Genomic DNA, 27,688 nt, shown 5'->3' on the forward strand with positions numbered 1-27,688 from the left:
AATAAAAATAGCAAACCAAACTTATTAGTGGTTTTTAATTTTCTGAACAATCATGTGGATTTGGAGAACTTGAGAATAAAAAATAATTTGTAAAACTTATAATGACAGATGTGAAAAATAATAATAATAAGAATAAGAATAATAATAAAAATGCAATGATGTGGTTTAAATGAGGATGATGTTGTTCATCATTTTATTGTAATAAGTCGAATATTTTCCCCTAACATGCTGTAACATATATATGTTTATTTTGATACGAACGATTTAGGTTAAAATTCAGAATTTCAAATTTGTGGTTTATATATCTTTGGTAAATAAGAAATTCATCTAAAAAATCACTTGACCCTAATTATATAAATAAATTCGGGAAAAAAAATAACATTAGACAAAAGAATCTCAAAAGAAAACACTATTCATTGACACTATTACTTTTCTCTCTATTTTAGTTTTTTTTTAGGTAAACCGTAGACCCGACCGGTTTTTGGGCCAACCCGAAATGATCCAACACATTGTCCAACACATTGTCTGAAAGAGAAGAAACAAAAGATCCAAAAGGTTATGGCTTTGTCTTTGGTCTCCTCTGTTTCTTATATACAACCCTCAAACCAGTTCCATTGTTTCTCTCTAAGAAAAGGTTAGTCTTTTTTCTCTTTGCTGTGTTGTGTAAACTATTTTGCCCAATTCACCATTAACATTGGAGTTCATGTGTTTGCCTTTTGAAATCTTGATTTGAGTTTTAATTTCATCTGGGTTTTGTAGATAATCGCATAAAATTGAGTAATTTTTAGTGAGTTCTTGTCAAGTTTCTTCATTGTGTTTTGTTTCTTACTTGAGCTATGTTGAGAATGCAGAAAAATCAGAACTTGATAGATTACTATTGTGGAGCTCTCATCAGAAGAATCATAAACTGATTAGTAAAAGAACGTTTTCTCAGAGATTTGCTGTGAAAACGTCTGCTTCCACTACTGTGCCTATGAATCTTGGCCGAGCAAAGAAGGTTTGGATATGGACCGAGTGCAAAGAAGTGATGACAGTTGCGGTGGAGCGAGGATGGAACACGTTTATATTCTCATCAGACAATCGAAAACTATCCGATGATTGGTCATGTAACAATGCAGAACTATGTTTTTTCCTAAATGCATATTTGGTTTTATAGCTTTGTTTCATGAGTTTTGAAGTAATGCTCAACGGGTTTTGCAGCGGTTGCGTTGATGGATACATTGTTCATTGAAGATAAGGGAGTTACTGATGGTAGTGGAAGCATTGTAGCTTCGGTCTTTGAGGTATCAACACCTGAGGAGCTACAGAAGCTCAAGATCGAAACTGAGGAGACAGAGAATATTGTTCTTGATTTCTTAGACTGGAAGGTATAACTTTCTTGGCTTTGATTGAACTCATATGAATGACCTGGTTAGTAACAATGGAAGTTTCATTTTGGCAGTCGATCCCGGCGGAGAATCTAGTGGCGGCTCTTCAAGGAAGTGTGAAAACAGTGTTTGCCATTTCAAATACTTCTTCAGAGGCGACTCTATTTCTCGAGGTTGGTTTTAGTTTACTGATGTTGAATTCAACGTTTTCACTTTCATTCAATAGAGTTTTACTCTTGTGTTACGCTTGGCTCTAGGCTTTAGAGCACGGTCTTGGCGGGATCATTCTTAAGTCTGAGGATGTTAAAGCTGTTCTTGATTTAAAGGTATCTACTACATCATAAGTATATAGCTCCTTTCTTGTTGTTATAACTGATGCTTTGAAAAAATGTATTAGGAATATTTTGACAAGAGAAATGAGGAAAGTGATATATTAAGTTTGAAGGAAGCTACTATAACTCGGGTTCAAATGGTTGGTATGGGAGACCGAGTCTGTGTTGATCTTTGCAGCCTCATGAGACCCGGTGAAGGTCTTCTTGTATGTTGTTTACCTGTATATACTCTTACTTCAACATGGATTATCAAATTCTTTTACTTAGTCTTCCAAGCACTAAAATATGAATCTGTATTCTTTTTTACAAGGTTGGTTCTTTTGCGAGAGGACTCTTCTTGGTTCATTCAGAATGCTTGGAGTCTAATTACATTGAGAGCAGACCATTAAGAGTTAATGCGGTGAGTTTATTTCTTTTTTTCACTTTTGCTAAATCAGTTCTTCTTATAGATATCATCATTTACTAAACATCTCAATATATACAGGGGCCGGTGCATGCTTATGTCTCTGTTCCAGGTGGAAAGACTTGTTACCTTTCAGAGTTAAGAACGGGAAGAGAGGTAATTGTTGTTGATCAGAAAGGGAAACAGCGGACAGCGGTCGTTGGACGAGTCAAAATCGAGAAGCGTCCACTTATTCTAGTGGAAGCTAAGGTTCATAAATCACATTCTTTACTAAACTCTTATAAATTGTTGATTAAGTTTCTTGGTGTTAGATTCGATTTAAGGTTAGCTGCTTCATCTCTTGCAGCTTAACGTAAAGGAGGAGGAAACTGTTTTTAGCATCATCTTACAGAACGCGGAAACAGTTGCATTAGTCACTCCTCACCAAGATTCTTTATCTTAAGAGTCTCATCATCCTCATTGCAATTAGCTACTAGTTTACATCAAAGGGTGTATGATGGTTATCTATCTTTTTCTTGCAGTAAACTCATCTAGAAAAACTGCTGTTCCCGTGACCTCGCTGAAACTTGGGGATCAAGTTTTGATCAGGTTACAGGGCGGTGCACGCCATACCGGTATAGAGATTCAGGAATTCATCGTCGAGAATTGATCAAACACTTTTGCGGGTAACATTGAGACATTCAAATAAAATGTTTTTGTCTCTATTCAATTCTTCTTTTATGTATAGGTCTCGCTTATTTTGGTAGGATACTCTTTACATTTTCGTTATATAATGACATAATATAACGAAGTAGGATACTCTTTACATTTTCATTAATATAAACGTTTATAATCTATTTATATAACCGGTAATGATTTGTCTCTCCACATGTTGTTATTATTCAACAAAATAGCTTTAACCAGAAAGAAAAATTTAAGTGAACAGCCATGAATCTCTCTCTGCATTGTGTTGGTTTTGTCTGTTCTTGTAACCCTTTGTTTGTAACTATTATTAGGCTGTGTGAAAACGTATATATACCTTTCAAAGCCCTCCATCCAAACTCGCGCACTTCCTTCATTTTTCTTTTCTAGTTTTTTTTTTTTTTTTTTTTTAACCTTGCCCATCAATACAACCATGGCAAGGATCTCTCTGTTGTTCTCTTTAGCCTTAGTTCTAGCCATCGGGTCTGTCTTCGCTAACCCACCAACCCACAAGAAAACAAAACAGATCTTGTGTCCATCCACTTTGTCCAAACTCCAGTCTTTCTCCTACAATGAGATCTCTAAATTCGTCGAGGAGCAGGCTCAATCCGCACCGGACAAAGTTCAATTCAAGGTTTTGTTCGACACGTGCAAGGGCTACACCGAGTTTCTTGGGAGCTTCAATTATACTGGCGCTAAAGATGAGGTGTTTGAAAAGAGTCATGCCATATTCAATGTATTGACTAGGGCGTTGGGTGCGGCACAAGCACAAGTTGGTGTTGTTGAACTTGGGGCTAAGTTGAGCAGGAATTATGCAGTGATGGCTCAAAGGTATATTCGCCTTGTGTGGAGGATTGCTGCCATCTCGGGGGAGTATAAGTTCAATGCTAAGGCTAAGATAAGCCAGAGTGAAAGAGCTGAGATAGATAGCCATCTGAGTAGGTTGAAGAGTGCCATAAGGGTTTACGTGAAGGTGATCACTCAGTGCACCAAGAAGTTCCCTGTTGGGAACAACATCGATCTCCCCTCTATGCCAGGCCTATTCACCGGAATGTCTAGGAAAAAATCTGGCTCATATATTGATATATCTATCGCAGCCGGCGCTCAGGGCCGAGCTGGAACTGGATTTGAATTCGGAGCTGACCGTCATGCTAAAGGCAAATCCTTCCTCACAGCGAAAGGCAATTGAGCAACCCTCACGAGAAACACTTAGACTGAGCAAAAGGCACAATGTTTTTAAACAACAGATGAAGGAGCCATGAGTTCATCTCTTATTTTTATTTTTTATTTTATCATTACGAAGGAGGGAAGCGCCATGCGATATTAATCTATATTTTGTTATCCATTATAAAAAAACTCTATACTGTATTTGTAACTCATTAATATAAATATCGCATGTTTTCTTAATTACTAATTACTCTCGTTGAAAATTGTTTAACTATATGGAAATCTCTATAGTAAAAGAGAATTCACTCCGAACACCATCACATCTATAATGTTGTAACTCTTCCCCTCAAAGTTTGGTTCAATGGGTCCGTGTATGACCTTAATAGAAACCAAACTGATAGATCAATGACATATGCAATGACGTTAAGTACATCACATGATGGATAACATAGCACGTGTCACATGAAGATCTTATGATCTCATGAAGCTTAATTATTCAGTTTCATTTCTCGTAGGCAGTGACATCACTACAACTCTTTTATTATCCTCTTCTTTTTCTTCTTCTTCCAAAACGATAATTATCACTATAACATAAACGTAACACGACCAACCAATCTCACACTCACTTATGACTTAGTATTATAGTTTTTCACGCTTCAAACCGTCACTATAAAACCAGCTTTAACATCACATGTTCCATATTAAATTAACAACTCAATAATGGAAACTATATACCTAATCCTCTCTCTCTTCTTTTTCTTCTTCCTCTCTCTCAAGTTCTTGTTCGGAACACGGCGGCGCAAACTTAACCTACCGCCGAGTCCAACACGGCCATATCCGATCATCGGACATGTCCACCTTCTAAAGCTACCACTACACCGCAGGTTCCTATCTCTGTCCGAATCTTTAAACAACGCCAAGATCTTCTCCCTCCGCCTCGGTACACGTCTCGTTTACGTTGTTTCTTCTCACTCCGTAGCCGAGGAATGTTTCACCAAGAACGACGTTGTATTCGCCAACCGGCCGCAGTTTATCGTGCAGAAACACATCGGATACAACTCAACCACTATGGTTGGAGAGGCGTATGGTGATAGTTGGAGGAATCTACGACGTATTGGCACCATTGAGATCTTCTCGTCTCTTAGGCTTAATAACTTCATATCTATCCGTAAAGATGAGATCCGAGGGCTCATATTATGTCTATCGAAAAACTCTAAGGCATCTGGAATGGTCCTTTATTTTTGCCTCTATAATAGAGGTGAGTTTTACTCCAATGGTCCTCTATTCTCACCTCTAAAATAGAGATTGCTACTTTTTCTCTATTTATAGAGGAATCCTATTTTTTTCAATAAAGGTTCCTGTATAAATAGAGAAATCTCTATTTTAGAGGTGAGAATAAAAGACCATTGGACTGAGTTATATAGATGAAAAAATAGAGAAAACCGTTGGAGATGGTCTAACCACGTACGTACGATTTATCATTAGACTAGTACTTAATTAATGTCTCGATTCTTACACAATTTTTTAAAAACACATTTTTCTATAAAGTATCTGCGAGGTTTAACATATTTAATCACTGTCTCGATTATTACATCGTATTAAAAAAAAGTTAATACTATATATTTGCAAAATATAATTTACATCTATATTACGGCTTCGATTGTAACACCTTTAAAAAGTTTAAAATAATATTTGTTTACAAAAATTAATTTATGGTCTCGGGTTTTTTATTCTTTCATAGAATATGTTCTATATAGCAAATGAGTTGATTTCAACATCACTCGTTACAAGAACCGAATACAAAAGATTTTAGATGCCAATAAAAAACTTTTAGATTTAACCATTTTTGGTGTAATAACTGTAATTTCAGGAGTTTGTGACAGTGGAGATGAGACCAATGTTTATGAGCTTAACTATCAACAACATCATAAGGATGGTGGCCGGAAAGCGATACTACGGCGATGGCACAGAGGACGACAATGAGGCAAAACACGTGAGACAGTTGATAGCGGAGGTGGTTGTTAGTGGCGGCGCAGGGAACGCAGCTGACTATTTCCCGATCCTTCGTTGGGTAACAAATTATGAGAAACGGATTAAGAAGTTAGCGGGTCGTGTTGACGAGTTCTTGCAAAGTCTTGTGAACGAGAAACGTGCAGACAAAGTAAAGGGTAACACGATGATCGATCATTTGCTTTCTCTACAAGAAACTCAGCCCGATTACTACACGGATGTGATCATCAAAGGAATCATACTTGTAAGTAAAAGAGAGGTCAACATTGGTTTAAGGTTTTATTATTGTTATAGTTTTAACTTATTTTAATTTTGATTAGGTTATGATACTTGCCGGGACTGACACATCTGCTGGAACGTTAGAATGGGCGATGTCGAATTTGTTGAACCATCCAGATGTTTTACAAAAGGCAAAAACAGAAATCGACAACCAAATCGGTTTAGACAGTTTAATAGAGGAACAAGACATAGTGAAACTTCCTTATCTTCAGAACATTGTGTCAGAGACTTTACGACTATATCCGGTGGCTCCAATGCTTCTTCCCCACTTGGCATCAGAAGATTGCGTGCTTGACGGATATGATGTCCCACGTGGTACAATCATATTGGTGAATGCATGGGCCATTCATAGAGATCCTAAGTTGTGGGAAGAGCCGGGAAAGTTTAAGCCAGAGAGGTTTGAGAAAAAAGGGGAGGATAAAAAGTTGATGGCCTTTGGGATCGGACGACGAGCTTGTCCTGGATCAGGGCTAGCTCAACGGCTCGTGACCTTGGCTCTTGGATCGTTGATCCAAAGTTTTGAATGGGAGAGAGTCGGAGAAGAACATTTAGACATGAGAGAGAGTGAAAAAGGAACTACAATGCGTAAAGCTAAGTCGTTGCAAGCCATGTGTAGAGCTCGTCCCATTGTCCAGAAGATGTTAGATGCTTCCATGTGATCTTTGTTAGATAGAAGGTCGATCTACATTGTTGATTTAATTCATCAAGATCCAATAACTCTTATGTATCTTCTAAATAAAGGGATGTTCTTGTGTACGAATGAATAAGCGATCATAAAAGATAAGTTTTTATAAGTCATGTCGTTATTTTATCGTAAAATCGCTACATTTGAAAAGATGATACTACTACTACTAGAGAATCTTGGGGTATCAAAGTTTAGGAACTGTCGGACTCGTTTCCTGAGTCCACGTTCATCGGTTGAGGGTTCTTGTAATCACTAATCTCATCCTTGTAACGCTGCTTGTCAACTTGTGCTTTGGCTTCATACGGCTCTTTTTCCTCAGCTATAGTTTATACATCAAACATACATACGGATTAGGGAATAAATCACATTCCACATGCTAAAATCAATAAATGTAGTTTCTTTGCCAAAATTTTGAGGTTTTACCAGACATTTGACGCCACTTATCTCCAAGCACCTTTCCCACCTCTCCAAATGCTATCCCCGGGTGTTCCTTCTTTATGTTCTGTTCAATTTGACAAATGGAAAATGACATAATCAGGAAAGCTAAGTTTGTCGGTCAATAACAGGATCTGTAAATTGTAGCTCTCACGTATGCAAAAAGACTGAGGATGCTCCATTCCGCAACTTCGTGTAGATCATAGAGCTAATAAAAGTACAACAAAGGAGAGAAGAACTCACATCTCTTTCCATTTGAGAGAAGAACATGAAACCAGACATTGCTCTTTTTGGTGCGTTGGGATCTTTCTTCTTTTTCTGCTTCTTCTTCTTACTACTGCCTTCATCTGTGACTAACATTTTCTTCTTAGGAGGCAATCCTTTCGAAGATGATGAAGCTTCTCTCTTGAGTTCCTTTTTGATAGATTTCTGAAACAAGTCAATGGCAGTAAGTTATGTGAAACAGACAGTCTGATGCTGAAGGAGTTCGAAAGAAGTCTGTAAAAACATTTTACCTCTTTCTCTCCTCCGCCGCCTTCACTAGCATCAGAGTCGTCCTCACCAGAATCATCAGTTGGTGAACCACCGTCGTCATCCTCACCCACAACAAAGTCTTCGTCCTTCATAAATTAAAAGTATTAATTGTCAAAAATGTGATCATCAGAACATCAAGTAACTCAGTCAGACATAAAGTACTTGCCTCCTCATCGCTCTCATCAGCAGCTTGGTTTCTGATACGCTCAAGATGGGGGTCAACAGCATCATCATCATCATTATCCCCAAGAACAGCAGCAACACCTCCGTCTGCGCTTCCGGCACCTCCAAGGTTCATAATCTTCAAACCTTTGGAGCTGCAGCAAGAAAAGATAACGTTTATCCACCACAAAATTTAAATGCACTCTCAGTAACTTTAGACAGTGATAGTGAAATAAACCGTGCTAACCTTATGAAGGAATAGAGATTGTGATACTCGTTCCTTTGAATGTTTCGGAACAGATGTTCATGATCAGTTTTCAGTTTTATGAGAAGATCGAAGTAATGCATGTTAGAACCACCAGCAGCATGCCTTTCAAACTCCACATAGTCAATCTTAAAAAAAAAAAAAAAAAAAACGGTTAAATAACCCAACTCTATCTCAGAGCCTACAAAAATTTTTCAATCCTTAATAACTACAAAATACCTCATCATGAAGTATAAGCGTTGGAGGTTTAGGTAAAAAGAAAAAGCCCTTCTCAAGTGGATAAAGAACCCCATCTTCTGCCTTCAGAGATGATTTCACTGCAAACCCATCTTGGGCACTGCGGAACTTCCCTGGTTTAGTGATCTTTGCACCAGACAGCCAACGCAATACGGTGGTGAATACTTCATGAATGAGACCCTGAAAATTCATAGCCGAATCCTTACCAGTCGGTATATGTAGACTTTTTTGAATAAAGGAATGATAACATAAGCGCAGACCAGAGAAAGACCTTATAAGATCGCTCCAGCTTGTCCTTGAACTTTGTATTCATAAGATCATTACTAATTGACAGTTCACTTTCTACAACGGCGTCAGTCTCAAACTAGAAAAGGTGGTAGAAACAAATGTAAAACCAGAGCATAAAAGAGATTTTGCAAAAGAAAAAAAGACAGTTATCAAAAGAAAATTGAAAGGGAAGGGAAAATATAAGTAATGCTTACCTGCATCACAATGTGGGGGTACATTGTCTGACCTTTCCGGATTGGTGGGTCTAGAGAGATAACAACAAATGTGTGTGGTTGATTTGACTGCTCAGGCATTAAACAGGTAATACAAATTCAATTAAATAGAACAAGATTCAGTGATCATTAGATGAAATTCCCCCTAATCTGATGACTGATAACATAAGTAAGCGACCTGAGATATGCTTAAAAAGAATTACCTTAGGAAGCAAGAACAAGCGGACAACACTACTGTATTGGATTTTAAAGTCATTAGCTTGTCCTAGCAAACGTAAGAAAGAAAGGTGAAGTTCCACACTGTACCGACCCCTGCATAAGAAAAAAGAGAATCATATGGTCATGAGAGGATACAGCCATACAAGTGATAAATTGATCATACTCTAATACTCAAGGGAAGGTGAAGAAGAAATCTTTACCTGGGTGTGAGGATTGCAATACTCTCGAAGGTGACAACCGCCTCCTCAGCTCCAGCAGTAACATCAGCCATTAACTTGATTTCGTCATTAAAAACCTGAGACATGCTCTTGTCAACCAAAGGAAAATATATGATAAGCATGCATGTAACTAAAAAGGGTTCTCCAACTTACTTGAGCAGGCGGACGGTTTTCATCACCAACAAACTGGGTGTTGGAATTAGGAATATGAAAACCTATCTCCATCAGTGAGTCTTTCTGCAAATGCGCATAATAAGGTATAATCAGGAAATCAGCTACCGTATATGTATATTAGCCAAGAGATTACACTTCTAAAGATACCAGGTTGCAGTAGAAATGAGTACCTCATTGGCACCAGCAGTATCATCAACGTGGAACTCCAATATGACATCATTTTTACCTTGAAGCTGAGTCTGCGAAACATCAGCTAAGGATACTTCAAAAGCTTGCTTTGCACCAACCGAAAAGGTAAGTGTATTCCCTGCACAAAGGAATTTACTTTAAATAACAAATAGACGATGGAAGCTTCCATTAACTTGAAAGCCTTCTACAACTTAAAACAGTCAATATAGGAGGAAAAAAGCAGACCATAAGGAGATAAAGAACTGACCATTCAAATGAACCTCTCCCCAATTTCGACCACTAACAGATAACTGTTTATCTTCAGGTGTTGTCCCATAACTACTTTGGAAAAAGCTGGTCAGACTTGCAACATCCTATATCACGAAACATAATAAAAGTATGAAAAAACAAGCAAAGACAGAGACAAAAAAAAAAATCGAATAACTCGAAAACAGAGGGCAAGAAGATATAAAGGCACAAAACCTGATCCCGAAACCCAATGAACTTATAGTATAACCCATCTTTGGTTTTGACCCCCAACTGATTATTAGTCTTTGGAACTTTCATCCAACTAACACCTACAATATCAGATTTGTCAACTTCCACAGCTTTCCCACCACCTTGCTTCTTCCATTGAATACCTCCAGAGTTAATCTTAAGAAGGCCAGGGTTCTAAAAGTACCAAAATTTGAAAACCCTATATTAGCACATCACATTTTAGGAATTAAAATAAAACCCTAAAACAACCGCCGCACATCATTTTGTAAGATTTCAAAACCCTAAATTAATCTAAAGAAGGCCAGGGCTCTAAAAGTACCAAAATTGAAACCTAAATTACCACATCACATTCTACAATAAAAACCCTAAAACAAACGCCGCACATCATTATGTCACCCTCTAGGGATTTCAAAAACACAATTGTGAACAAGAAAACAAAATTGAAAGCAACAATCTTTATTCTTCTAGAAAAAAAAAAGAATATTGGGTTTCTTCTGAATCGAACGATATGAATCAAAGCGGCTAAAGGAACAAGAAATTAGGGTTTTTTCGAAGGAAGAGGAAAAAAAAAAAAGGCGAAAGCTTTAAAGGAAGTGAAAGATCTTTTGAAGAAGCGGCGTAGTAAGAGAGAGAGGGAGAGAGAGAGAGAGGAACGTACCGTTCCGCCGCGACCGCTGAGAGAGATGTTATTGAAGGAGTGGCCGTCCGTCATGGTTTCCGATGAAGAGACGAGGGAGAGGGAGAGAGAGAGCAAAAGAGAGTGTAAAGAAAAAGAAAAAAAATGATATGATTGTGTAAAGAAAAAAAAAACACAACTATATAAACACTCTGAGGCGGTGGTGTTGGACTGCTTTTTCAAAAAACAAAATCATGGGGTTAATTAGAGAAAATATATTAGTTTTGGCAAGAAGTTGAAAATATAATTTAGTCAATATAATTTTTTTTTCTGGATTTTCGGTTTAACTCAATTTGAGTTTCAAAATTTTAAGCTTTAAAAATAGGTAAACCGATTTGGACATCAAATCGTGTATAAATTTTTTGGTCCCATTGAGATTTGAATAAAAAAATTAATAGATAAATTTCAAAGATTTTAGAATATTATAGACTTTTAGTATTAAATATTTTAACTGTAATTTTCTTATTTATAATTTTCGGTAAATTCAATTATTAGTTATCAATCGTGATTTATTTTGAAAATCAGGATTTATTTCATTAATGTACTTTTTTTTTAGTATCTAGGTTTTTTTTTTTTTGAGTATCTAGGTATTTCATAAAATTATGTTTTTCCACCAAAACTGCAGATTCTCGTTTTTCCGCCAAAATCGTAAAAATTACTTTTTTTGCCAAAATCGCAAATATTTATTTTTCCGCCAAAACCGTAAAATCTCGTTTTCGCGTCAAAACACTCAAAATCTCGTTTTCCCGTCAAAACATTAAAATTACGTTTTTCCGTCAAAACAAGATAATTTCATTTTTAAAATGTTTATTTAACAATATATAAAAATTATTTAGCTTTAAACATAATTAAAACTACTAAAACATCTTCATCACTTCAAATCTACCACAAGTTTAGCCTAATTTAAGGACTGTTGTTCGCAACTAGCTAAACCAAAACCAAATGTCAGCGATTGAAATTGCATTCTGAAATCTATTTTACATAGTCGTTTTTGTCACCAAGTTTAGCACAAACTCCACACTTAAACACAAGCCAAAACCAAACCAAACAAAAAAAAAAGTCACAACCAAAACCGAAACCAAATTAATCTATTTAAAAATTACATTAAAGAACCTGAATCAGATTGTTGTTTTCCTTCACTTCACTTAAGATTATTGTGCAACAGAATCTTTTTGCGTTGGAGAAAGTCTTTTAAAAGTTTTCTTCCAGCCACGTTTCCAGCTTTCTCGAGCAACCGTGAGCTCACTCAGTTTCTGATTCAACCGTAATAAGATCACAGGTAAAGCTCCATGGTGATCTTCTCTCACTATTTCAAACATGTCTCCGCTATATAACCTTTCAACGCATCTGTAAAACTTCACTCCAAGATCTTCCACTCTCATCTCTCCCCTCATAACTCTCTCCGCACTGTCCACTGCACTTCTCAAAGCACTCATCAACATATCCGCCTCGTACATCTGATCTTCGCATTTAATCATCTCTTCTTCGACTCCGGTTAGCACCTTACCTCCCTCAAAATCATATCTCTTCACAACACACGTGTTGTTCAGTACCGGGTCTGAGACCGGTGACCGCAGCTCCTCGGGGATAAGCCTATAGTTAGGTGTCACTCGTCGAACAGGATTAGACCTTTTCCTTTTCTTCAGAGGGAGGTTCGAATCCTTGGGAGACAAGATTCTTTTCGTATTCTTTCTCTCCAAGTTGGTCTCATCCCACCCTCGTTCTTGGGGGCCAATCTTTGGATCACCACCAAGACTGTCTTGATCATGTCGGATCTCTTCAACTCCAACCTTTTGTTTTTCTTTATCGCCGTAGGCAAGTCGTATGAAGCGTTGATAAAGACTCTTGTGTTGCTCTATCAACTGTAGAAGATACGTAACGAATTTGTCATACCCGAATCTATGGGACTGGAAGCCTTTACACAAGGAAGTGTAAAGTCTCATCTGCCTCGGACTTAGCGTCTCCTCGATGCCTTTCAACAAGTCACTCAACTTCTCTTTCACTTCTGAGTGGACTTCCATCTTCCTCTCCTTATCGATCTTACCTAAGCCATGATTTGGAACATCTTCTTTAGGGTTATCATATGGTTTAACCCTAATCCGTGGACCGGTTCTTGGGTTTTCTTTCGGCTTCTCAACAATCTTTGCATCACGAAGATTGTCTTTTAGCCTAGAGACGAGACTATTAAATTCGGTCTTTCCGATTATACCGAACCTAAAGTCTTGAGTCGAGGATCTAAACTTTGTCTGTTCCCATGGATTCAGTGTCTCAGTCATCTTGAGCAGCGCATCAACTTCTTCCATCGTCTCAATCGCTTACAGAGAAAAAAAAATAACAAACTTTGAGAATTAGTGTAAAATACAAACAAGGTTTAGGGTTATTATATAGAATCTGATTTCCATATTTCCATACTTATAATTTCAATAGAATTATAATTTCCATATTTGAGGTTTAATTTCCTTTTTGTTTTTGAAGTGTATCTTCTCTTCATTTAATGATGATGATACATGTTTATCAATCTAACCGTTGGGATTTTTCCACCAACACAGTTCACAAAAAAAAATCCTAAATTGGTCTCCATCGTCATCTCACATTCATCAGCAACTCAATTCTTCTCTCTCTGTTCAAATTCACTAACGCTTAATTATGTCTTTGCAGGCTTTATTTGATTACTAGATTTTGACCTTTGCATACATACTTATTATTTGTGAAATTTAATATAATAGAATTTATTTGTGAAATTTAATATACTTATTATCAAATTATTTTTAGTAATTTTAACAATATAATTTTGTAGTATATTATTATCAATTTATATGTTACTACTTAGTGCCGGCCCAACATTTATGAGTGCCCTAAGCAAAAATCTAAAAATGTGCCTTTTTCACCTATAACAAAAGTTATAGGAAAGCCACAACTTGATATTTTAAGGCATTTTACATATCCTACAAAGGAAAAAATACATTTTACATGGAAATAAAAAAGTCTTTATACATATACTTAATAAAAAAAGCTTTTTGTTTAACAGATTTTTAAGTGAAAAAAGTTTTTAAAATTGTAGGTCCGAATCTTTAGCTTCACTTGTTTTCCCTGTGAACCGGGCCTGTTACTACTAAAAGTAACATTAATTTGTTAAAAGTAATATATTGGTAAGTACTATACAATATAATTTGGTTGAATTTTTCTTACTTTTTATATTATACAAAACATTGTGGGATTTTTTCACGCTATTAACATTATGACTGACTCCTTACAGGAAGCTGCCACATCCGAGTCAACATATAAAGATATATCAGCTACGTCATAACTTATATATATGGATTTACTCTGAATATTTTTGGTGTGTTTTTGTTTTGATTTTATACTGTGGCATTAGTTTTTTGTGCATCAAGCCAATCTAAGAACAATAAGTTTCCCATCCATCATGTTAATAGTGAATTGAATGTCTTGTGTGTGCACTATTTCATGCCGAATGATTAGAAGCGTCTTACCATCCTCCATATCTTTGGTAGGATTTGAAATACTGTACATGCATGATGCTGATGCTGTTCAAACATCAGACAAGTATAGGATCGACATAAGATATGCTGATGCGCAACCAAGTATAAAATAGAGCAACAAAAGACTGGCCGTCGTCACTACCAAGAACATCACTCCATCGATTTCATGGTAAGATCTGTTGACAAGCCCATTCACGATTGTATCACCTCTCTGCATTATTCCGAATATGGTAAATACGGAGGACTCTCAAAACAGTGGCTAATGACTTGGAAGCTAGAATTGTGTTTGTGCCTCTGTTTTCTGCTCAAACTCTGGTTTGTTTGTTATTCTTAGGCTCTTATTTTTTTCAAATAAATTTCACATTTCATATAAAAAAGAAACAAGAGAAGATTAGCGATGTGAAAAACATACATGCTTGGAATTTTTTTAAATATCATTTACATTTCAAATTTGGTAAGCCTAAAAGTGTATGACTTCACAAATTTGTATTCCCTTTATTCCACCCTTGCCACTATGCTGAAGCTAATGTGTTAGACGAGTGTTTTTTAAGTTTTGAAATATGTTGGTTAAATCTGTTCGAATAATTCCGTATGTGTAGCTTGAAACGTAACTTAAAACTTGCAAAGTATTTGATAAAATCATAAGTACATTGATGGATTCAAAGCCGTCCGGTTCTGGTATGACGACGGCACGAAATTAGAAAAGACTTTTCTTACATGTAATTTTGAGTTTCACAGTTTTTTTTGTTTGTTTTGGTAATGTGTGAGTTTCACGGTTTTAGTTATGGAGTAGAATGTATAAATCCACATGTGTGATGATAAGAAAATCAATTACAAGAGGAAAAGACTAATAGTTATTAAGAAAATGAAATTTAAGTTTCATAATAGACTACAAACTAAAAAAAAGAACTGATCAATATAAATTACAACTAATCGTACATGTTTTTTAAAGTATTGTATATATATTAAGAATATAAAATGATCAAAATTAAAAAGTGTATCTTATACTGGGCGTAGCCCGAAGCAATCCCTAGTAACAATATAATTGTAAAGTAAAATACTTATGTTCACCTTTAGGGGTGAACTTTTGTATTCATCTCTTCCCCTCTCAACCAATCAAAATGTTATATCTAATATTTTATTTAAAAAGTAAATCAAAATTAAATTAAAAAGCAAAACAAATTAAAGAAACAAATTATGTATACTTTTATTTAAAGAAAGTTAAATATTGGCTTGATTTTTTTTTTTGTCATCTGATAGAAAACAGAGTCTGGGAACTCCATGGAGGAAGCTTAAAGAGAATAAAAAGAAAATAAAAAGAAACACAGACTAGCAACTTGATAGTGAAACTACAAGAGCCCTCCAAGTTAAGCGTCTGCAGACTGAAAGGGAAAACCAGGATTTCAGCAACCATCGGCCATCAACAGGTCCTGAAGTCACGAGGGGCCTCCCAAAGACATATGCGATTGAACACGACCCTCACGAGTCACACTTCTCGCGATGGCTCTAGCCACCTTGTTAGCTGATGCGGCTGTATGTCTGCATTCCCAATAGGTAAAACAAGCCAAAGTATTGTGTATATCACGAAGGGTAAAACAGAACCGGGGCCAATCTTGGGGGTTATTTAACATTGACACCACCAAAGCGCAATCAAGCTCGAAATCACATGGTCTACATGCATTATCTGTAGAGCTTCAGCCGTCCATTTAAAAGTCTGCAACCCCGCCATAGCCAAAGACTCTGAGCTACTAAGAGCACTCTTGGCATGATACATCACCTGACCAGAAAAATCCCTGATTATCCAGCTTCCTCCAACCATCGAATCCTGATGTTTCCACGAAACACCCACATTGCATTTTAACACCCCTTGTGGAGGTTTTCTCCAATTGGACTCCACGCATATCTTCTTTTTATCCCATGACGCGTTCACCTGGGCTGCGATTAGATGCGACTCCTTCCACAGCTGTGAATCCTAGAATGCCTTAACGACCAGCTCACGTATGTCCCACTGCTTCCCTTGGAACACCATCGTATTCATGTATTTCCACACACCCCAAAGCAGACACGGGATAGCGAGCCGTATGTCTTCCGGAACCAGAGTGTCTTGTATAATTCCAGCTAGGAATTCGTATTGGCTTGGTTTAGATTTTACAATTAAACGAGTTTATATATCGGTTTGGGTTTATAAATGAGAATAAGGGTTTAGATTATATAATTAAAACGAAATTATATGTCGGTTTGAGTTTACAAATGTGATGGTTAGGGTTTAGATTTTACAATTCGAACGAAATTATATGTCGGTTTGGGTTTACAAATGTGATGGTTAGGGTTTAGATTTTACAATTAGAACAAAATTATATGTCGGTTTGGGTTTACAAATGAGATGGTTAGGGTTAAGATTTTACAATTAGAACAAAATTATCTATCAGTTTGGGTTTATAAAACATCGGTTTAAGTTTTTAATTTTATAATAATGTATACAGATTTCATTTCCTAATTTTATATGGGGTGAATGAAGAGGTTCACCCCTAGGGGTGAACCCAAGTATGTCTCAATTGTAGAATATCAACTAAGCCCAGAAAAATTAGATTAAGGAAGAGTATGATTGTGTTTTGACTTTTGAAATAATTGAATAGAGTATTTAATTAGAAGATATCCTCATAGCAATCAAAATATTTTTTCAGTATCTCTTAGCATTTCAAATGAAAATATGTATTTATTTACAGATTCTTAACTTTGTGAGATAAGTTAATATATATGAACTTACATGTTGACAAGTGGCAAGACTCCCCATTTTGAAGGTATAGAGCCACTCAAGTTCCTAGCGAGAAAACAAAAAAAAATCTATTGGTTATATGGTGCATTCAAGTATAAAAGTCATTATATGTTCTAATATGAGTATTTCATACATTAAGCTGTTAATAACTATAAAACCATACTATTGATTTGGTGATCTATATTTGAACTATGAGAAAAACAAACAACCACAAAAATGCTCAAATTTTTCATAACATATGCACAAAATTTCTACAAAATAGCACACATATATAACATAGTCAGATTTCCAAACCTAACTATAATAAATGTATAAATAATTGAGTTTTAGTAAAATAATTTTATGCATAATACTATAAATTGTGACAACTACATTAAAATGATAAACTAACTAAATCTTTAAGTTTTAGTTCAAATTTTTGGATGAGGTTTGGAATTTTTTATTAGAGAGCAAAAAGGTAACTGAAAAATTTATTATGTCTGTTTATTACTTTAATGTTTTAAAATTATACACAAAACTAATGAATTTTTGGATATAAAGTTATACACAAAACTAATGACTTTCGTATAAAATTTGTTCTGTCTATATATAATTAATCACAAATAATGTTATTGATAATGGAATTACGGCATATGTGGACAACCCATGAGAGATTGCGTAATACATCAAAATATTAAATTAATAAATAAAGATTCAGGTCCAGTCATATCGCTTATCATACTGAAAATAATATTGGGCTGAGTCAATAAACCTTACTCTCAATAAATATGATAAACACTACACATATAGACTATGAAATGAGCTATTGACACAACTAAGCTATTAACATAGGTAGAAGCCCATATAACCAAGCTTTGCGAGTTGTTGCGTTTCCCCTTCTCGGCTTTCTTTGGTTCCTCACCGTGACACAACAACAAGAGTTGTATTGTGTTTCTTTTGTTTATGAGAATATTATTAGTTGTATCGAGAATCTTCTTATTAAGCCGGTTCTTAATACAGAATGTGTAATTTGTCTCCTTATATTGTGTTTTGTTTATGACTAATAAAATAATAATAATAAAAAAAAGATCTTACAAACTCTCAAACTCTGTCCAATTCTCAATTAAATTTGGAAGGTTTCCTCTAAACTGATTGTCACTTATACTGCTGTTGATAAAACCAATTATAAACATTAGTATCACAAGGTAAATATCTATAACTTATTTAAACAAGGAGATACTTACAAAACCTTCATGCTGGTCATTTTGGAGAATATAGATGAAATCTTTCCCCTGAATTTGTTTTAGTTCAGAAAGCTGAGAATATTTACCTCTATATTTTATAATATTACTAGACGAGGACCCGTCCGAGGTGTGGGTTTAAAGTTCTATAAATTAAATTAAATTTAACAAAAATATATTAATATTTGTTGTACGTTATTTATAAATTTTATTTTGATTATAGTATACTGTATATTTTGGTGTACATAAAAATATACTTCCATTTACAAATCTTTTATGTATGTTACTATTAAAAGTATATTTTTTACATCTAAATATATTCCATGTTAAAAATATATTATTTCTCACCACCTAGAAAATGTCTATATAAACACATTAAGCCAACTATTTTACTTTCACTTCTGCATAGTCTTTTAATTACTAAAATTGATGGCTCAAAAAATATTTTGAATAAAAAATATATTACATAATATAATAATCAATGATGTATGACCACCATAGAGAAAACCTCGGCTCCGCTCTCATCCCTTATGGAGAGAACATTGCTTCCAAGCTCTTCCACCATGGAGAAAACCTTGGCTCCGCCTTCCTCCCTTGGAGGGATAACCTTGCATCTAACCTCCTCCACCTTCCTCCCTTGGAGAGATAACCATGTGTCCAACCTTCTCCACCATAGAGAGAACCTCGGCTCTGCCCTCCTCATGTGTGAAAATAACATGTTCACGTCTTTTTGCTATCTCAAAATGGCTTGCTCCAACAACCAATGAAAGTAAAAACCTTTTTCTAATGTCACAAAATCTTTTAATAGTAACTAATGTTAAATTTTCCAATGTAATCGTGGAAGTGTCTTTGACACACCATGATGTAGCCTCTGTCTCTGTAACGCCTCAACCGTCATATTGCTTAGTGAGCCCGTATCCACTTTCAGTCCATGGGCTCACTTAGGAAAATGGACCCTACATCTATTCCCGGCCCGTGGACCCGCCCATATTTGATGGCCGGTTTGTTACGTTTGGGAGGCTTGAAAAACTTCTTTACCGACCCTACAAATCAACAAATGATCTTTTCCAGTGTTTTGTCCTCACTCGCGCAGTTCCGACAATCACTTCCAGGAAGGTCACCCATCATGAAGTTCTCTGAGGATCCTTGACCGAAAAAATAAGTGCATTTTGGTGACATATGTGGCCAAATCAATTCTTCTCTGAGGATCTTTAAGCTCCTATGGATCTATCAACAACGATTTATGTTTTTCCAGTCTATCTGTTTATGTTTGTTGTAAGCTTGTGTTTGATTAACCTATTTTATTCATCCATTAGATTGATGAGCTTCTACTTGTTATCTCCCTTGGGGATTGAATGAATAATGGTGACAATTATGTTTGCAAAAAAAAAAAAGTTTATGACCAACCAATCAAAGTTGATAAATTAGAAGAAAATTAATTTGATATAATTAAAGAAATAATATAAAATTATAAGCACAATCTCAAATAATTCAAAGATGAAAATGTAAATTAAATAAAATACAGTATTAAGAAAAGAATACGCATATATTAATCTTTTTTGGGATCAACATATTAATCTTACATATTCCCAACTGAAAAATCAGAAAATAGGAGAAAATTTTGGTTAAAAAAAATATGAAAAATTTACCTTCCCATTGAAAAAAAATCTCAATTAAACGAAGTTGAAAACAGTGTTTTTGAATAAATTATTTAAATATGAGACGATCTATGTTTATATAGAAGTGAGTATTTACAAAATATAGATTTAATATTTAACTTTATATTTTCCTTAATCCCTTTTTCTATTTTTTTTTGTAGAATTAAACACTTAAAATTAAAAATAAATAAATAATATTATAATTTTGAGATTTATGAAATATATATATATATATATGTAATCTCCTTATAATTATTTAAAAATACTTTGTATTTTTTTATATATATTGTGTAATTTTTGATAATTTTAAAACAAAATATTTTATTTTTGTTGTAATCAAATTTCTCCTATTAATTATTAACTTTTACATATGTCAAAATCTGAGATTGATAACTTGACACATGTCAAAATCTTGTTAACGGCTAACTTTGAATACCCAACTTTATATAATAAGATGGTTATAGCTTTCCATAAAAGATTGTGGGTTTATCTAATAGATGATTCTTAATAGATGATTCTTACTGATAGTTTAAGTAGAGTATAGAAATAGAGATTAGCTAGAGTATACAACAACAACAATTGACAATATTTACTTTACATCAACCTATTTTAGTGCGCCATAACTTATTTAAACTAGGAGATACTTACAAAAATTTGGAGAATGTAGATGGAATCTTTTCCTTGAATTTGTTTGAGCTGAGAAATCTGATAAAATCAAACAAGAAAGGTTTTAGTGTGAATAACACTAGATTCTAAAGTAATTTAAAAGACTACTTAAAAGTTAAATCCAATAATATATGAATTTAAAAGATTTGATAAAATGTTTAATCGAAAAACACTGGAATTCAAATATCTAATAAACTCTTTCAAATTCTCGTGTCCAAATCTGTACATTCAACATTCTTGATAGTCGATACTATTCGAGATAATGTAAATTCAGTTTGTGAAAAGCCAATTTCAAGTTTACGGGCCTAAAGATTCATTTGTTCAACTCTTTAACTTACAAGATAAATAGACAACCAAAAAGAGGATCGCATCGGAACAATTTCTTCTTGTTCAACATTACCAAATGGAACAAGTTCATAGTAGTACATGTTGTATTAACCTCAAAAGCCAAACTAGTAAGTCTTTTATCCAATGTATGGCTATAAATTACCATGCGTTGCCTGAATTCTTCAGAACTGTTTTCTTTTGCTCCTCAAGAGTCTATCTCTTTTTGAGTACACGTAACCCAAAGCCATTAACCCGAATCCCGACACTGAAACAGTTCCCCATGGGAACGGAGGATCTTTGAAACAGTTGAGACTCGCTTCCACCTTTTGTGACGTGAGGTACACCACTGAATGCACTGAGTACAGGTCGTGTGAAGCTGACCTCAGGTAGAACAAAGCCATCTCGAAATCATTGTGCGATAGAGCAGAAACCGTTTTGTCAAACTTGTACTTCATAAGATTCCACCTTTGCATGAACTCAGAGTGGCGATTCTGTTTCCGAAGGTTCACATCTCCTCCATAAGCTACGGCGGAATCGATAACATCGATTGCACTTGTCATAGTTGTGTTCAACGATGTCAAGAGAACGTTTCTCTTAGCAGCGTCTTTTTGAACAAACGATAGAGACGAGATATCAGAGAAAGGTCCAAACGGTGTTTGCCCAATGCTCCATGTGTAATCAACTAGAGTTGTGTTATGTCTCGGGCTCCATGTCAAATGAGTAGAGGAAACACCCCACATGCTCTGAAGTATGGAACCGACCAGAGGTCGCTCTAAGTCTCTTGTATGAACAAACACATGACGCCCATTGCAGGTATAATCACTCACAGTTTGAGTTCCTCTAGTTCTAACAGCAATAACCATATCTCTAAAAGCAACAGACTGATGATACCGATCAAGCAACAAAGGCGTATTGATATCTAAATCAAACACATAAACAGGCAAAACCCTAGCAAACCCATCTCCTTCTTCTTCAACAATCCCCGCAACTCTCTTCAACTCCTCAGCTGAATCAGTCAACGCCCGATGCATATGCTTGGAGTCCAAATACTCACTCACAATTAAAGTATAGTTATCAAACAGAAACCTAGACGTATACGAATTCATCCCACGAGATACCGCAAACGAACAAATCGGACATTCTCTATAATTCACACTGTAACTCTTAAAACTCAGCTTCTGTTCTCCTAACAACAACCCACCACTCTCAGCTTCATCCATAAACGTCCTCTTAACAAACTCCCAATCTAACCCAACCGGATCCTTAACCTCTGAACCATAAACATGAATGAACTGAACAACCAACGTATCATCAAAGTGCACAGGGACTCTCAAAGAAGGAACAATCAATACCTGATAAGCATTATACACCAATGAAGCCAAATCCGCAAGTAAAGCTTTTTCTGATTTAGGACGACCATGAAGAGCTGCTAAAGGATGAAACTCACCTCTTGGCAAAACACCATCACCAGACAACGCAGGACCATAATCAACAGGTCCAGCTGAGAGATCAATCCATAGATAACGTTCTTTACCAGTCCAAACACTACCCAAACATTTCGTAAACCCAGCTGATGAATCACCATGAGAGTAGCTATAAGCATAGGGTTTAGCCTGAGATCCTAACGAGATCAAGTAGATATAAACCCCTCCATCCCCATGCTTCTCTTTCTCATACTCTTGCTTTATGATCTCGTCGATTTGGTTGTACGGGATCGAGAGGAGATTAGATCGGAGAGACGAGGTCGTGCTTGAAATTAGGGATTTCAATGTTGTATCGAGCCGTGACGAGAGGGATTGAGAAGAGAGTGACGCGTCGAGGTGGAGGGAGTGAGAGACAGCGAGTTTGTGATTGGTTGATGAATCTGGAGATGGAGAGATCACGTGGAAGTTGTCGTCAGTGACGGCGGCGGAGATGAATTCGGAGAAAGTGGAGGCGGCGGAGGAAGGGAATGAGTCTCCGATGAAACGGACGTTGAGTGGGATTGAGATTGATAGAGAGAGGAGAGATTGGGATAAAGAGGAGAAGGGGAGTGATGATGAAGAAGAGAGGGAGCGTTTGAGAGAGGAAGAGAGAGATCCGAACGAGTCGTTCGTAGCTTTTGGGTCGAGACGGAATTGGTTTGTTAAGAAGGTGTCTAGTCCTGGGATTGGAAGAGAAGAAGAGGAAGTGGTGGTGGTGAGTAGGAGGAGGAAGATGAAGGCGGATCCGCCATTGAAGTAGGTGGTGGTTTGCGTCATGCGAAAGTGGAGCTCAGAGGAGGATGACGAAGAAGAAGACTCGATGTGTTGTTGTTGTCTTTGCAGGGCTAAAATGTCAAATTAGGGGTAGAGTTAGGGATTGAACTCCAAAATTGCAATTTTTCATTGTAAAAGCGTTTTTATACTCCTAAACCGACCGAACCGAACCGAACCGAACCGAACGGGTACCCCAATGCACTATTACCGATTACATTTTATGAATGATAAACTTAAAAACAATCAAATTTGAAAAATCAATAATTTTTTGTATTGTTACAACTTTGATATCACATCTACCGGTGATTTTAAGTCATTTGATTCATAATATGAGGAACTATTGGTGATATCACATGATTCGGGTCCTTTGTATATAGGGCCTGTCTTTTTTGCTCCAGTGGAAATAGGAGCTGGTGGAGGGGGAGACATATTCATAACACTAGAAGAGGTTAAAGATTTCTTACTCTGTTTCGATTTTACAACCGAGAGATTTGGACCTCGTCTGCCTCTTCAATTTCACTATGTTATAGACGATACTGTGACCCTCTCATGTGTTAGAGCAGAACAACTCGCTGTGCTATATCAGCAGGGTGATGATTTAATTGAAACATTGGAGATTTGGGTTACGACCAAGATTGAGCCCAGTGATGTGTCTTGGAGCAAGTTTTTGAAAGTTGATATGAGACCACTACTTAATTACTGGTTCTCTTGATATTTGGTTTGACCATAACTTTTGGGAGCTTCTTCATGGACGAGGAAGAGAAAGTCGTTGTGGTTTTCGATGTTAGACGGATATTTATACACGGACCACACAGCTTTTATCAGTGGAGTCTGGAGACAATGGCTACTTTAAATCTGTGAGTCTCGGAGAAGGTCCCAATGTCTATGACGGGATAGCTGGCCATCTCGGATGTATTCCACAATTTTATTGTCGATCACTTGTCCGCGCAAAAGGAAAGGAAGAGACGATTTTAGATTTGCTAGGTAGTCAATCATCATCATCTTCGTTACGTTTACGATTATAACCACATGGTTTTATGTTTCCTTCTAGTTTTATGTTAGAAATTTGGTAAGGGATAATTTGGAACATACAAGAACCCTTTGGTCATTCCCAGCTATGGACATATCAGGTATATGTATTCGAGATTCTCATATTCAAAAGCTACAAGACATTATTAGCTAGCACATGAAGCAAACTCTGGGAAGACAAATTCAGGCCGAAGAAAATTTTATGGCCGCCACAGTAATTCGTATGCATCATAAATTATTTGGTATTACAAAGAGTTTACTGGGAGCAAAATAAAGAACCAAGCAAAGAATATGGCCAAAAGAACAAACAAACAAATTGAAGCAGACTCTTATTATGGAGTTTTTGATACACGCACTCACGCAGATCGACAATAAACAGTGACTGTAGAACGCAAGTTTGTACAGCAGATGCTTTGGTGAAAATGGAGCAATGAAGAAAGCCAACAACAACCATATGGGTTCCTCTTATTCTCCATTTTTTTTTCTTTTAAGACAGATTACACTTCATACCAGACTCAGAACATGTAGACCACACTATCGTGGATTCTGGACTTCTGGTTTTGTGCAACACATTCTGATATCCACATCAGGTTCCTGATCTCCTGCTCCCTCAACCTCATATACGCAAAGAATACCGCGTAATGGAACTGAAAATCCCAGGTTTAAACAACCATTGTTAGTATATTAGACATAAATTGATACACAGCTATAATATATCGCTTAATGCAATTGGATTCTGTCACTCTATGGTCTGTAATGTATTTAAGAGCAAAAAAATTTTGGAATTCAAAAAAAAAAGAAAAAAAACTGAAGCCGAGATGTTATGGACTAAAGAAAGTTATATGATTCCTTTCCGGAGAGGGAAACAAACCTGTTGCTCAAAGGCTAAGCAAAGCCTTCTGACTTCTTCTTCATAAAATGCCTTATCGAGCATCTGGCTCTCTCCATAAGACATCTTGGAGAATATAGCTTGATAAGGAGGGTATTTCTCCATAACACCACGAACCTAATAGTGTAAGATAAGGTGATTTACTGAGCCAAATCCGTAAAAATTATATATATATATATATATATATATATATATATATATATTAGCTTTTGATTTACCTGATCTATGTCTTCGCAGATAGCAAGTTCCTCGTGGCCATATGGATAGCTGCAGAAGCAAAAATCAAAACCATAGTTAAAAATTTCATGAAACAAGTGGATGGAGTATATCATTCGACTGTAGAATGCTTCTTACAGGAGACCAAAGTTGGAGTACAGTTTCTTTCTGTCTTCTCGTGTGAGCTCAGTGCCAATGCTGCATTGCAAAGAAAATCAATTTCAATGCGTAGATAAACAAAGCACCATAACGATGGTAACATCAACTTGCTTGACAAGGTCAGACATTCAAGAGAAGCAGTAATTCACTACCTATTGATGGTGATATTCACTGCTCTTCTGTCGGCTTCAAAGGCCAAAAGGTCAGACATAATCTCTGATGTTGCCCCACCAAGTTTCTATTTCAGATACACAAAAAAGAATAAGGGGTTCGCTTGTACAAGTAGATTCTGTAATTTCAACAGAAAAAAAAAAGGATTTGGGGAAACTAGCACCTGACAGAACTTGTAAAAATCCTCAAGGTATGCTTTGTAGAGGGTATTCCTCATAATCTCTATGTTCATGTCATCGAGATCCTACGAATAATATGGTATGCATGTGATAACAGAAACTAGAAAACAGATTGCACAAGATTGATTGAAAGCAAAAACTAGAATAATAAATCCATGAGCTTTTTACCTCTGACGTTAGGCATTCAGAGAAGTATGGAGCGAGAGGAGTGTCAACAAGCACCAACCGATAGAGTTCCCTCATGTTTTGAGCAACTGCTAGTGTAGCAATACTGGAAAAAATTGAGAGAGTATGATGAGAAAAAGCATAAAAGAGAAGAAAAAAGAAAATGGGTTTGAAGCAGCAGGTAAGGGATACAGAAGAAGATGCAAAAGATCACCTGTCGAACATGCCTAAAGGGTGACATTTCTCGAGCAACTCTTGAACATCTCTCTCGTGCAGGGTTCCAGTGACGATGAGCACGACATTGTCAATCATGTGGCCATATCTGCATGACAATATCAAAAGATCAAACCCAATATATCACAAAGGCCTCTAAATCGTATCCTAAACTAAATCCAGGGAAAAAAAAAAGGTAACAATTGAAGCTAATATTTCTGAATGATCTAAATATTTCCCTTCGAGAGAGTGAAATTAATAGTTGCTCTGAAGTCTGCGATCTCGTTAGGCTAGAACTTGACGAAACTAACAAATCTTATACTAAATTACGTACACTGAGACAGAGCTAAACATCTCACACTTTACCTGATGTACTCCAAAAAGGTAGACATCGGCTCAGTAGCTTGGCAAAGCATATGCTTGTAATCATCAACAAGCTTGAGAGTACACTTCTCCACAATTGTGGTGGTATGCAGAGGTGACGGCTCTGCATTAGAAAACATCAGGTTCAGATACTAAACAACACATTTCAGATCCTAAAATTTCACATCAAAATTTATTCAATCGCAGATAAATTTGGGGATTTGAGAGCGTTTCAAATACCTAAAACCCAGAACCCATACGCAATGAAACAAAAAAAATCAAATTTTCAAATCATCAAAAACTCGCATTAGAGAGTCAAAAATTTGAGACAATGAAGGATCATCATGACGAACCGTTTTGGAGATAAGAACCGTATTTGGTAGCAGAGAGATGCATCTTGATGTCGTCTAGGTTCTCACACTGACATAAATTATTGTAATCGGCGGTGGTGAGAAGCCCAGCACGGTGACCCCTAACGATCGCCTCCAAGTACCCGCCATGGATGTTGAAGGTAAGCGCCTCGAACCCGTACATCTTACTCTTCTGATCGTAGGACTATTCAGATCTCAAAGATTCGTAGCCGGAGATCTGATCTGAAGAAGAAGAAATCGATACAGAGATCGAGGCCAAGAAGAACATAGCTTTTGAATTGATTGGATTTGTTTGCAAACTCGTCCTCGGCACGTTTAATTTACGATTCTGTCCTTTAAACCGGATTGCTAAATTGAATACTCATTCGCTGTTCCTAAACCGAAAATGTTCCCTGAAAAATAGGAAATTACTCTCTTGTCTTGGTTTTAAGTTTGGTTTAGTTTGGTTTATCGGTTTCTTTTTTGTTTTTTTGTTTTTTGTTTTTTGTTTTTTTTTGACAAATACGACTTGATGAAGTACAAACCAAATCTACTGCAAA

At 36.2% G+C, this 27,688-nt stretch overlaps 7 protein-coding genes across 12 annotated transcripts; 3 read left to right on the plus strand and 4 right to left on the minus strand.

The window, feature by feature from the left end:
* Positions 1–477: 477 nt before the first annotated feature.
* Positions 478–4,190, plus strand: LOC104780164 (uncharacterized). Of its 4 annotated transcripts, none has more exons than XM_087510136.1 (10): positions 478–634; positions 852–1,106; positions 1,201–1,367; positions 1,442–1,540; positions 1,625–1,693; positions 1,765–1,905; positions 2,010–2,099; positions 2,184–2,351; positions 2,449–2,546; positions 2,624–2,947. In XM_087510136.1, the coding sequence occupies exons 1-9, from the start codon at positions 559–561 to the stop codon at positions 2,542–2,544; spliced, it is 1,161 nt and encodes a 386-aa protein (XP_087366262.1). In that variant the 5' UTR covers positions 478–558; the 3' UTR covers positions 2,545–2,546; positions 2,624–2,947. The 4 variants fall into 4 exon arrangements, with proteins under 4 accessions (XP_087366262.1, XP_087366261.1, XP_087366263.1 ...); XM_087510135.1 differs by having other exon boundaries at positions 481–634; positions 1,765–1,920; XM_087510137.1 differs by having other exon boundaries at positions 537–634; positions 935–1,106; positions 1,765–1,920; positions 2,449–4,190.
* On the plus strand, positions 3,217–4,190 carry LOC104780163 (uncharacterized). Its single transcript, XM_087510139.1, has one exon. It carries the CDS (start codon positions 3,217–3,219, stop codon positions 3,970–3,972), a length of 756 nt encoding a protein of 251 aa, XP_087366265.1. The 3' UTR covers positions 3,973–4,190.
* A 277-nt stretch (positions 4,191–4,467) lies between these two features.
* LOC104780161 (cytochrome P450 81D11) lies at positions 4,468–7,033 on the plus strand. Of its 3 annotated transcripts, none has more exons than XM_019244583.2 (3): positions 4,468–5,208; positions 5,821–6,204; positions 6,281–7,033. In XM_019244583.2, the coding sequence occupies exons 1-3, from the start codon at positions 5,035–5,037 to the stop codon at positions 6,896–6,898; spliced, it is 1,176 nt and encodes a 391-aa protein (XP_019100128.2). In that variant the 5' UTR covers positions 4,468–5,034; the 3' UTR covers positions 6,899–7,033. The 3 variants fall into 3 exon arrangements, with proteins under 3 accessions (XP_019100128.2, XP_019100129.2, XP_019100130.2); XM_019244584.2 differs by having other exon boundaries at positions 4,575–5,414; XM_019244585.2 differs by having other exon boundaries at positions 4,642–5,180; positions 5,824–6,204.
* On the minus strand, positions 6,992–11,128 carry LOC104780162 (FACT complex subunit SSRP1). Its single transcript, XM_010504642.3, has 16 exons — positions 10,993–11,128; positions 10,320–10,508; positions 10,105–10,210; positions 9,839–9,975; positions 9,648–9,731; positions 9,477–9,571; positions 9,261–9,369; positions 9,040–9,126; positions 8,829–8,921; positions 8,540–8,737; positions 8,303–8,448; positions 8,060–8,210; positions 7,875–7,979; positions 7,603–7,788; positions 7,348–7,426; positions 6,992–7,243 (listed from the first exon to the last, which is right to left on the minus strand). The coding sequence occupies exons 1-16, from the start codon at positions 11,044–11,046 to the stop codon at positions 7,116–7,118; spliced, it is 1,947 nt and encodes a 648-aa protein (XP_010502944.1). The 5' UTR covers positions 11,047–11,128; the 3' UTR covers positions 6,992–7,115.
* Positions 11,129–12,161: 1,033 nt separating this feature from the next.
* LOC147945702 (uncharacterized) lies at positions 12,162–13,313 on the minus strand. Its single transcript, XM_087509329.1, has one exon. It carries the CDS (start codon positions 13,311–13,313, stop codon positions 12,162–12,164), a length of 1,152 nt encoding a protein of 383 aa, XP_087365455.1.
* A 7,791-nt stretch (positions 13,314–21,104) lies between these two features.
* On the minus strand, positions 21,105–23,508 carry LOC104780160 (uncharacterized). Its single transcript, XM_010504639.3, has one exon. The coding sequence runs from the start codon at positions 23,395–23,397 to the stop codon at positions 21,340–21,342; it is 2,058 nt and encodes a 685-aa protein (XP_010502941.1). The 5' UTR covers positions 23,398–23,508; the 3' UTR covers positions 21,105–21,339.
* Positions 23,509–24,605: 1,097 nt separating this feature from the next.
* On the minus strand, positions 24,606–27,519 carry LOC104780159 (V-type proton ATPase subunit d1). Its single transcript, XM_087510133.1, has 10 exons — positions 27,132–27,519; positions 26,782–26,902; positions 26,417–26,524; positions 26,206–26,308; positions 26,022–26,102; positions 25,840–25,925; positions 25,667–25,726; positions 25,531–25,579; positions 25,295–25,429; positions 24,606–25,070 (listed from the first exon to the last, which is right to left on the minus strand). Exons 1-10 carry the CDS (start codon positions 27,310–27,312, stop codon positions 24,939–24,941), a joined length of 1,056 nt encoding a protein of 351 aa, XP_087366259.1. The 5' UTR covers positions 27,313–27,519; the 3' UTR covers positions 24,606–24,938.
* Between the last annotated feature and the right edge of the window lie 169 nt (positions 27,520–27,688).

This window comes from Camelina sativa, chromosome 4, assembly GCF_030686135.1.
Source record: "Camelina sativa cultivar CO46 ecotype springtype chromosome 4, ASM3068613v1".
NCBI classification, from domain to species: domain Eukaryota; kingdom Viridiplantae; phylum Streptophyta; class Magnoliopsida; order Brassicales; family Brassicaceae; genus Camelina; species Camelina sativa.